Source organism: Melanostigma gelatinosum (assembly GCF_949748355.1).
Source record: "Melanostigma gelatinosum genome assembly, chromosome: 17".
In the NCBI taxonomy this organism is placed as follows: domain Eukaryota; kingdom Metazoa; phylum Chordata; class Actinopteri; order Perciformes; family Zoarcidae; genus Melanostigma; species Melanostigma gelatinosum.
This window is the reverse complement of record NC_136650.1, coordinates 5,344,369-5,356,281: the sequence shown is the minus strand read 5'-3', so window position 1 is coordinate 5,356,281 and position 11,913 is coordinate 5,344,369. Positions and strand designations below refer to the sequence as shown.

General features: G+C 44.0%; 1 protein-coding gene across 8 annotated transcripts in view; it reads right to left on the bottom strand.

The window, feature by feature from the left end:
• Positions 1–319, bottom strand: part of eif3eb (eukaryotic translation initiation factor 3, subunit E, b) — a gene marked incomplete at its 5' end in the record, with an annotated part of 10,975 nt that extends 10,656 nt beyond the window's left edge. For 7 of the 8 annotated variants that reach the window (XR_013772773.1, XR_013772774.1, XR_013772775.1 and 4 more), the window contains one exon: positions 1–198. This exon is cut by the window's left edge and continues 482 nt beyond it. Coding sequence is in view for 1 of the 8 variants with exons in the window: in XM_079288665.1 (XP_079144791.1) it covers positions 230–319 (90 nt within the window). Of the gene's footprint in view, positions 199–229 lie in introns of those variants that run through there. The other variant, XM_079288665.1, reaches the window with a different exon arrangement.
• Positions 320–11,913: the final 11,594 nt, after the last annotated feature.

Below are 11,913 nucleotides of genomic sequence, written 5' to 3'. Positions count from 1 at the left end.
TGCTACTATAACTAATATTGCAGCAACACTCCAGTTATTAACTGTCTGAATACATGTATAGTTTAGCTGGAGTTAGCTGCTAACTGACAGGCTATCCATCATCATACGTGACTGCTAGCCAGCTCACGGTAGCCAGCTGAGGATGGATCTGTGCCCGCTATAAACGTGTTTTCATGTTTAAGTATACGGTAATAAACAAACACGTTATGCGATGCAAAAGCGGTTGTACCTCTTTCACGGACAGGAATTCCAAAAGAGGAAAAACCAAATGCCGGTCCAGAAAATGAGCTATCTTGGTTGTCAAGTCGTAGTCCGCCATCTTGACTGGCTTCAAAAACAGACTTTATTGACAAACACTGCGCGGACAGAACCAGGCACAGCTACGTCATCTTCTCATTTTCCCGCCTGAAAAGAAAATGCCGAGACATTAGAAATGTTTTACATGCACAAATATAAAATGAATGATGAATGGTAAGTGGTAAAATAAGAAAGGAAAGTAAAGACAATGCATGAAACATGAAAAATGCCTTCTCTGCTGGCCTCAACAGAATCACAAAATTACAGCTATTTTATAATTAAATAATTTTTCACAAATACACTACATGTATTCTAATTATTTTCCCATTAGCTTATTTTTTCATTGCACAGCTCCTGTCTTCCTCTGTTGCTCTGCTTCCAGCCTGCAGCGCTGCTTTCAGTGCAGCTTGTTTTAAGTAGAGCTTTTATCCAATCAGATTTCACCCCCATGTCTCTATGTAAGGAGAGAGGCCCGAGGCCTGCTAGGAAGCCTTTGCAGATTAAAGTGAATGGGGACGATATTGTTGATCGTCATAGTGTTCAACCAATCAGATTTTTAGTTTGACATATTGGGTGTATTCTTTGAAGCGTTGCACATATTATGGCTGGAAATGCGTTTCATTTGCAACTGAGCGTCTTAGTGTTGCTGTTTGGAGCTACGCTACGCTAACCTGAGGTGGCTAACCAAGGCAGCAACCATAGCACGATTTCTAACACACGCCGTGTTTGGTGTGCGTTAATCGCGTCATTCGCGTTACTCTGTTATTATCAGGTAACAGAACACAGTGAGAAAACACATCTACTCTGGCAGTGATGATAACTGTGTGTCTTTATTCGTTATTAGTATTATTAGTTACTATTATTAAGTACAGTGATCATGCGCTCAGACACAAACTTGTCAAAAGTCTCTCCAGCTGTTAAAGCCGACTGACAGCTGATCCAGATGCGATCAGCTGATCCGCCGTCATCAGGAACAGACGTCGCTTCACGTGATGCAACTGAGGAAAGGACGTCTCTTCTCTCTTGAAACGTATTTCCTTGTTTCCTCTCTCCTCGCCTGGAAAAGATGCAAGTGAGGGAAACGGGGATGCAAATAAGAGACTTCGGATGTACCCGATGAGGAGCGCCTGGCTCTAAAAACTGCGGCTGCCTCGATCTTGTGAGGTTGTCGTTGCCCGCGTGTTCATGACGTCAGAGCAAGTCGGGATCAAGTCGGACACAAATCTAACCGGCATGCATTGTGCGGCGATCACCGGTGATCGATTCTGCGCAGGACTGGCTCATCTCAAACGAGCCTAATCTCACTCGAGTCGGGAATCTTATCAGATTACGCATATTTGATTGGCTGAGTAGCATCACGTTATGTGATTTGCAACCCATGTAATTGGTCGTGGTGAACGAGCACTGTAAAAGCTGTGCTGGTTAAAATAGAAGCCCTCCATCAAAACTTTTCGGAAGGTAGGCAGATAGGTGTAGTTCATAGCTGAATGTTTTTTACTCCTGGCGATTGTATTTACGCTTCACAGGTCATAAAAGTGGTCTTTGTGAGGATTATCTTGCTGGACAAAACGTATCATAATCGCTTGTTTGCCACAGAGTTTATTTTCAGCACTAATCCAAAATCCAATGGGAAAATCCCATTGGATTTTTGTCGAGGGAACCAGTGCGATGCTAACTTCCTGTATGACCTACAAAATGCGTCATCCCTGCACCACTCTTTTAGTCCAGATTGACTGCCTATTATTATCCACGTAGCTATTTCAAGAGCTCCAGACAGCCGGGAATGTGGTTCACAAAGCATTTCTGTCTTGGCACTAAAGCATAGAAAAACGCAAATAAGTGGAATTACATAGATAGCAGGAAACATTAACATATTAGAGGCTGAATTGTTATTACCTTTATCTTGCAAGTAATTTAAATCTCAAAACTACTTTAGGTGAAACATGGCAAGAGGGAGACTTTTGCCAACCCTAAATGAGATATGCTGTTTCATTGACCTCCTTGAAGTGAGAACATGGGCCGGTCGGACAGGTAGCAGCTGTCTCCACAGCAAGGATTGTGATCAGGGATGTGGAACACTCATCAGTCAGTGAGGATGAAAAAGCACTCCTCAACCCGCCAGGGATGTTTCCAGCTCCAACCAGCTCTGATCACAGAGTCAATAGAAAGATCCATTCTGTTTAAGGAGGCAGGCTTGGTTTTGTTTCCTGAGGAATGATCAAACACCTCGAAACCACTGTGGCTGCCAGAAAATTGATGAAAGGGAAAGAAAGCAGACAGCTCCAGCGGTTCAAAATAAAGTCAACGGAAATGTGTAAGAAGCTATAAGACTTGATGAGAGAATATCTACCACATCTAGGTAATGATCAAAAAAACAAAACAATGCAATATAGTATGTGACATACAGTTTGCATCACAAACCACAGTGCAACAAAACAATTGAGTTACCACCAGGGCTGTTACAAGAGGGGGAAAGCCCCAACTGCCTTCTTCCATGGAGCAGTGTGGGCAGCAGAGCATGTTTTTCATGTATACCTCAAAATGTTGCTGAACCTCAACAGCAACCAGAGTGCTAAATTGGTCGAGAGCAAGGTCAGCTTTGTTCCCACACAGACACCTGAAAAACAAAATGAGAACCATTCCCCCCCCCTCACACAGGGGGAAGCATGACAGAGAGAGCGCTGCTCACTGGCCAGCAGGACGAGATTGCCGTTGAGAAACATAACGTCTCGGTGTGTCTGTGCAGACGCACTTAAGAGTTAAGAAGAGGCAGAAGCTCAGAAAATGAATAAAAACTGCTCTCTCATCACTTTGCAGTTCTCTCAAATGCTGCAGTTGAGCGCAGGCGTTTTCATCAGTTTCTGAAAAGCTATAGGCGATGAATTCTGACGTGAAATCTCCATGGAAGAGCTGCTCCTGCCGAAGTACAACCTCGACTTGAGAAAATGTAATGTCGTTGCTCAACGGCACACATCCCCGTCCCTCCCCTTTTCCCTCTCTCTCTCTCTTCTTGACCATCCTCGAGGCCGGGACACATACGACTCAATCTGGGCGGCTGGCTGCCTTCCACTTCCACTTCTTTTTTTCAAGAGAGCAAGAGCCAGCTGGACGTTAAGCACTTCAGAGAAGAAGCCAGGAATTTAATAAAGACATAAGAGCAGGAGGCAAAAATGAATGTGATTAATTACAGACAAATAGTCGCATTACATGCACAAGAAAATGACATGTCCTTCCTTGGATGATAATTCAGATGCAGTGCCTTCTTGTTAGATTGCTTTGCTTTCTACCAGGTGGTACACAGCTCTGCGAGGATCACGAGTGTCAAAGCGAATGAGTTTCCATGCTCTGACGGTAAAGCAAAGGATATGAAACCGCAAGAACAACAGCCTGCCCCGGGGTACGGGGGGGGGGGACTCCTACCCCACCCTGGATGTCAACTTCCAATGCAGTTTCCACACAGTTTCCCCGCTAACACAGTCTGCTGGGTGATGTTTGCCTTTGTGGACTCATCAACAGAGGCGAGACACTTTCTCGCACGGCACCAGCCCTGTGAATAAAAGTGACACTAATGGCCAGTGTTGCTTGATTGCTATCATTGAAGATGGTGCAAGTCCCTTGTTTGAAGCAGGACACACCAGGTAAATTTGCTTTGAACCTTGCAGAGCGTCCGTCTGCTGTGCTGAGACACACAGCACTTATGACTGGAGTCTGATGGAAGCACACATGGCCATGTGGGCCATTTTATAATCATGAATACAAATTATACGTAGTGTCGCAGAGTCATTTACAACAACTTTCCCCCTGTCATCATATTTCCCTCCAAATCATTCGCAGTATGGGGTTACACAGTACATACGTGCACATTGTCATATTAATTGTGTCACAGATTAGACCTTGGCTGAGGCAGCTGCAAGCACTTCACGAAATTAAGACCCATTTCCCATAAACCCTTTTTTCTCCGATCAAAAAGACGATGTTGCTCATAAAATGCTGCTGCTTTAGTGTTGTTGTTTTTTCTTTTTCTCTACATGAGGAAGAAACGCCAACCCACACGTTGGAAGTGCATCTTCCTCTGAGAACCTCGTGAACTCTGAAAGCTTTGACTCCATTTGTGTTTCTTCTTTAATCTCGCAGAGTTCCTGCAGCACAGAGGCCGTAAAAGGCTGCCAATCCTCCTCTCGCTTGTTAATTGTAACATGTACAAATCAATATGGTAATGCTAATGTACTGAATGTAGAATACTGATAAATATTGCATGTGTATATATACATGTGGAATGAATGACATCCAACCTCAGACGGGTGGTGCATTCTTTATCAACAGCAGAGCACAGTAGACAGAAAAGGCACCGTGAGGATACAGTCTGTGGTGTGAAAGGAAAAAAAGTGTGAGAGGAAGAGAATTGAAAGAGAAAACATGAATAAACAAAAAAAGACAGAGGAAGGCAAACAAAACTCTCACTCGATGAATCTGTCTCGCTGTGTCTAAGTGTGTCACGGCTAGAGATTTATGGCAAAACAAGGACATTTCAAATTAATCTGCAAGTTTTATTTATGGGGCTCAACTCAACGGAAATACACGACAATTCAACAAGATATGTGCATTTCCATGCCAGCATGTATGGGTGAATGTGTGTAAACACCAAGCTACGAAGAACAAAAAGCCCCCAAACAGTAAATATAATATCCATTATGGCTTCCAAGGAGTTGATTGAGATCAGATAATTTTTTTCAACAAGCTTTAACAAAGAAGGGCAGACTGGTCTTATTTATCTGGAAAGAGAAGACACAGCCGACATTTTGCCCTCACCTATTCTTGGCTGAATGAAATGAACTGAGCTCCTTGAGTTGCTTGGACACGCTCACTGTGAGGGCGAGACTGGAGTTCAGCCACTTTGTCATCTTTAGCAATTCATCTGTAAGGTTGAATGTCTCTGTAGTGGGAAAACAAGTGCTCGGTGCTTTGATCCCAAACACTCTACCGACCTGATGACTTTGCCCCGCCACCAAACACGCCCACACACACACACACACACACTACTCCAGACTAAAAAAATATATGTGCTGTCTGTCAATAACAAATGGAGAGGGCTCTGTCCTACTACAGTTGAGCCACCTCCTAATAACCTCATTATGACGCCACAGCTACGGGTTATTATTTGTTTTGTGTAAAAAACGCAGATTCACATAACACTGCAACATTTGACTGGTGAAGTAAAATGTTACATGAAGCTCAACACCTATGAGGGCTACAAATATAACTGCAGAGTGCAGATACATGAATACGCGAGTGACGGGATGCTGCGTCATTAACGGGCAATGCATATAGTCGAAATCATTGTAATAAACACAATGACGAGAACAAACTCACAAGAACCAGTCACATCTATTTATATGACAACAAAGCAGGTAAAATAACATAAAACCCAAATAACACGATTCAACAGCCCTCTGCACATTCCAGCAAAACTGCGGCGCTAAAACACACATTCCACCACACACTCAGGGGCACCATTCAGATATTATTCACATCAGAGGGAACAACATCAACCATATCATAAAAACGACACAATAGGAAAATGAACACAGAAGTAAAGCTACTGCAGATGTAAAGCAAAAGCAGTTCACCTACCAAAGCTGCTGTTCACTATTTAAAGACAAAGTCCATCCTCCTTTCTTTCATTGCAAAGAGTTCAATGCCACGGTTGTTCAGTACATCGGTGCGGTTCAGTTCCAGCCAGAGGTCCTTCACGATTACCATGGACGCCAGTGGTCGGGCAGTCGATATTGGGATTGTCGCCACCAAACATGCCAAAACGCAAAAAATGTAATTTCACGTAAACAACGCCGCAGCGTAACGCCGCAGCGTATCGCAGCGGCGTATCGCAGCGGCGTAACGCAGCGGCGTATCGCAGCGGCGTATCGCAGCGGCGTATCGCAGCGGCGTATCGCAGCGGCGTAACGCTGCGGCGTATCGCAGCGGCGTAACGCAGCGGCGTAACGCAGCAGCGTATCGCAGCAGCGTATTACGTTGTTTAGAACCAAATGAAGGCACAAATGCTTAATGAAGGTGTGGATGGTGCTGCTAATGAATTTGGGCCTTAGTCTCTTAAAAAGTAATGTTCAGCCCTCATTCTCCATGTGTGATGCAAGCCTTGTTCCCAGATTCCCCAGTCTCACAACCCCTCTAAGATCTATAAAGTTATTTCCAATATTTAAAAAAAAATCTTTATTATTTCTGGGTGTGTGTCTGTTTGTGTATTTTTCCCAGTTTCCCTCCTTCGATTTTATGGGTTTCATGGAAGGACTCACATGACATGTGTAACCTCTACAGGGCAGAGTGACTTTGTCAGAGACTAGGATGACAAATCTACCAAAAATCAACCCTTCAGGAAGAGGGATCCTCCTGGAGGAGGCAAAAAAAAAAGAAATCTAAATATAGCTTGACATAAAATAGTAACTCCAGCTAATTATCCTCATAAACTTGACAGAAATCATCATGGAGAATACTTAATATATGAAGAGGAGAAATGTATCTTGACTGGGATGAAATAAGATATGTATTTTTGCGATTCTGCTGCTGGAGGATGCATGTCAGAGTGAAGGGGAGCGCGATGTTGTCAACTGCGTTACAAGGGATTTAAAGGCATGGAACCTTCAACTGAATGAGTCTGTGAAGTTCCCCCCGCTCTGCGTGCAGGCTCATTATTTTCACTGTGTGAAAGAGAAATAGAGTGCGGTGTTTGTGAGCGTGTGTATTTTTTGTTTTGTTTTGTTGCATCACTTGCCTTGTGTTTGTTCACGATACTGACGTGAATCACCTCGGTTTGATGTGGTTTGAATGACAGCCGGCATAATTCACCCCGGAGAACAGATGAGTTCGGGTGCACAAGCTGAGCAGGAACAAAGGACCGTTGTTTTCTGGATTCGCAACCTGAAACGTTGCGTCGGGACTTCTACTGAGAAGTCTTCATTCGAGGAGACTGCCATCTCTGCCACAGTAGAAATATAAACACATGTATTCAAAAATGAGCTGTGTGTGCATTCTTTTTTCTACTTCGTAATGTGTATTTGCATTCGGTAAAAAAACAATTGAGAGATTCCTCTTAAAAATCAAATGGTGTGTTTGATTTTGTCTCCAGCACAGTGATGGATATGTTGTCATGTTAGCTGCAAGCCGCCGGCTCAGCCGTCTCCATGTTAAGAGCTGTGAATTCCACCTCTAAAGATTGGTTCACCTGAGTGAAAAAAATATAAAAACAACAAGATAGCTTTGGTTGTATTTGACATTTCGGCCTTCACCCTACTACGCTGGAGGTGAAAGGAATTTCATTGGAAAAAAAATCACACGTAAAATTTAACAACACACTTATACCCAAACAAGCTGACAACAGTTTTCATCGGGACTATTTCTTCAGTAGAAAGTGGTTCCTATGAAAACGGTTCGTACTGTGGAGACAGAAACCTCAGCGATGTATATCTCAGAGCAATGGAGGAACATTAAGATACTTCACTGAAGTTAAAGTAGCAATACCGCACTGTCAAAATACTCCAATACAAGTAAAAGCCCTCCACACGGACCGCACAAAACCAACACAGAATGGAAGTTGCTCTCAGTAGCTTTAGGTATCCCAAAATATACTTTACCACCAAATGACATACCAAAGTATTAAAAGTAAAACTCCTGAATCGAGAAAATAAGGCCCTGTGAAAGATACAACCTATCTATGGATTACTATTACTGATGCATTAAGGTGGTGATAATCAACAGTAGAAATGTCCAGAACAATATGCCCCCCCCCCCCCCCCCAGTGAATTGAAGTGAGTGAATTCCACCACTACCTACGTGGTGCACTTTTAGAAAGCAGAAAGCATCAAAGCCCCAGAGAGAAGGAACACTTTTAAACTTCCAGGCAGCTGTACAGAGTTGCATCGGATGACAAGAAAAGCCACAGCTCGCACGCTGTGGCCTCCTCAGCCAGAATTATAAAAGTATTGATCCTGATAGAGCAGCACAAAAAGAATAGACACAATCGATGTGAGAAATAAAAACACCCTTGTAGTGTTTGATTCAGACAGATTGCACTCAATCGACTCGTTCCAAATAAAGCCGGTCCGAAGCTTTTGTCTGAGAAAACCTTCCGCCGAGTCCAGGAGGGTGACGTCAGAGACCTCTGAGGATTGAGATTCAGCGTTATAAGAACAATTTAAATGGGATTATCATTCTGCAGAAACCTTTTTATGTTCTCGTGCATGCAGCCGCCATCCATACAGATGTATGGATGGCAACAAATCAGAGACAAGGTGAGCGAAACTGTCCTGCTGCGAGATTAATTCCCCCTCCTCCCATCACTTTACCCCCCAAAGTGCTGAACCATCTATCCAGTGGAATCACAGAGGGGCTACATCGCTCACACGTCATCTTGATGCATCTGTATTTGAAGGACCAATGTTTATTGTACTATATTGATCCTGTTAAGGTGGAAATTTGTCTCTGCATTTGAACAATCCCAGCAGTGGGCGCCCGGAGAGCCGTTAGGGTTTCAGTGTCTTGCTCGGGGACACTTCGACACAGGACACGTCCCAGTCAAGGATCGAACCGTCGCCCTTGCAGTTACCAGACAATCCTCATAACCCAGTGAGCCACGGTCGCCCCTCGTCCCTCGTAACATCGTAACAACTACCAACTGCAGCTTTAGAGCAAGTCTGCTTCGCGTTCTCATTTTGGATTTCCTTAACTTGCGATTGGCATGTTCTCTATTTATGATGGATGCTCTGGTTGGTGTTCTTGCTCCTTCCCTGAATCAACACTGGAGGTGACATTATGTATCTGGGAGGATGCATCATGGGTGTGGCTATGTTATGTACCACAAGGAGACATTCTGCTGTTTTAAGATACACAATCTCCATCACAAAATAAAACTACAGTGATGCTTCTGCTTTATTTCACTAAATTAAGGAAACCCTGGCTGACTGGTTGACTCTACCATTTGGCAGACAAACATGGCAAAAGCTTTTCTGTGAGATTCAGCTCAAATAAATCAGATGAGTCAGAAATTGTTCCGAGGGCTGTTGGTGTATTTATTTCCTTTGTTCATTTTCTGTTTTAATTTTTTTGTGAAAGGCAAAAAAAAACAATGTTAAGACAAGATGAGGCTCGTATTCTTCTCTCCGCCAAGTCAATACAATACAAAGAGCTCTTCAGAGAACCATAAAAGTGAAGGTGAGCACTTTCCTCCTCTCAAGAGTCCTGACCCAGGTCCAGTATGCATAAAGAAAAAAAATCTATAGCTGAAAATGCTGCGCTACAGTGAAACCCCACTGTAAGTCGTCTATTCAGCAATCCGGACCCGGCTTCATGTTTGATGCAAACAGAGCGTAAGGTTTGCGGAGGAAGGTAAGGTTTGCGGAGGAAGCCTTTTCTTTTCTTACATTTTCCGAAAGACGTCTGGCTGGAGACAGGTGACAGCACCTGACACGTCTCCTCAAAACTAGGGGTGCAGTTTATAAAAAGCCTCTTTATACCGCCGTATAATAGAGGGAATGTGTCCCCCCCCCACACACACACACTGTCTGCCACAGCTGCCATTCGTGTGGCAAATCAAAAGAAGAGCATCTTTAACTCCCTTACACTGAGCCACCGTGGCATTTCTCCTCAGCAACAGGCTGACCCCGTTTCTATGGTTATGGTGGCCCTTCTGCATTTCTTCCAGGAAAATGAAGGCAAAAAAAAAGAAAAGAAAAGGCACACGAGTACGTGGGTGCAGCTCAACCTTCATCAGGTGGTTCACTTTATCACCACAAACAAAAGAAAAGGAAGATTGGGGGGAACGGATGTGAGCCTTCCTGCAGCTACAGCACACTTCATGTCTCATCTCTGTGATACGCTGAGTTCAGGTGATGCTCAACAAAGACGATTCAGCTTTTAAGCTGGAACAGATCAGGGAACACCTCTAGGTGGATGACTCCCCCCCCCCCCCGACACACACACACGCACCCAAAAGAGTGTCAGGTTAAGATGCAGCCTGCAGGTGTATCCGCCTCAACGGCTTTCAGCTCTGAAAACCTCCTGAAAGACAGCTTGAAAGGTGCGAAGATGTCAGCTGGTGCTGGATTTTTTTGGGTTTTTTTTTAAAACCTCTGAGCTGAATGAATAAAGCTGATAAATGATGTGGACTGTTGATTTGATTTCCAACTCGTTGCTCTGCCGCCTTAGCCCGAGCCCAGCTCAGTCCCTTCCTTCTCGGGAGCTGTGACTGCCGTCGTTGCTACGCAACAATCGGGAGTAACGAGAATCATCATTGAATAAGTCATTAACTTAAGGCAATAGTTCAAGAGAGGCATTTCGGGCGCGGAGGCACGATCGTACTCCTAATTTATCGAGCCAACAGAACGGAGTATGGGAGATTGTGCGATGGAGCTTTCCTGTTCGGTGCAGGTTCTCTGTCACTCAGCATGATGAGCGGTTATGACAGCTGATAATAAGTGGCTGCCAGAGGCTGATGAAAAAAAAAGAGGCTTTTCTGCTTCCTGGTCCCCGGTGTCCACAACCACACCCAACCAGCTCTTGACCCCGAGTCACCCCTCCAGCAATCCAATTCCATTTCCTACTGCCAGCTGCCCTGAATGATTACTCTGACTAACTCCATTCATGGGAGAGGAAGGGGGGCAGGAGCCGGTGGCTATGAGTGTGTGTGTGAGAGTGTGTGTGCGTGTGTGTGTGTGTGTGTGTGTGTGTGTGTGTCAGTCAGCAGAGGGTGTTTGAGTGTGTATCCATCCGTCTGTCGGCGGAGTGCTTTTTTGCAAGACACACAAGCCCAAGCGATTGGGTATGTTCGCGTGAGTGGGATTCTGTTCGGTGCTTTGGCAGTGTGTGTGTGTGTGTGCGTGTGCGTGTGTGTGTGTCGTTTTTCATTTCAAGTGTCCCCTGGCAAAACAAACACAGACACCAATTAAAGCTGCTGCAGTGTCCCAGCCCCTTTACATCACTAATAATGTGCCTGTGGAAGATGTAAGAAATTTGAGTAAAAAACTGTAGTTAGTAGATATAATAAAAGTGTTTAATAATTCATAATTAATAATTCATAGTTAGTCATAATCATAAGGGTTTTGAGAATGCATAATTAAGATAAACATAAGCATGAAACTTCTGCCAAGTGCAGAAGTATAACTTTTATTTTGAAGGATTATTATAGAAGGGTTTAAAACGTAACTGACAGTCATTGAATGTGATGATGAACTCAGAGCCAGACAGTAGAATACACTCCTGGAGGATAGCCAATAGGAATCGAGATAAATGGAGAGGAGGTGTTATCGAACAGATGTGGGAGGTTTAATTTAAGCCTTTTTCCTCTCTCGTGTCATGGCTCTCGGAGGACGGACGTGTTTTTCACCTGAGAAGCTGAGTTGAGGTTTTTTGCAAATGGGGTTTTATTGTTTTAATATGTCATAGGAGTGTACACTCCAATGTATAACTGTAAATGTACTTACATCAGTGGAATTAAATTCCTTATAATTGTAAACCAGTTTGGGTAGCGTTATTATCGCAGCGTGTGAGCCGACGGCACAAAGCCGGCCACATGGCAGTCACATGTGCTCTGGCCTTCTCTCTTGTTGT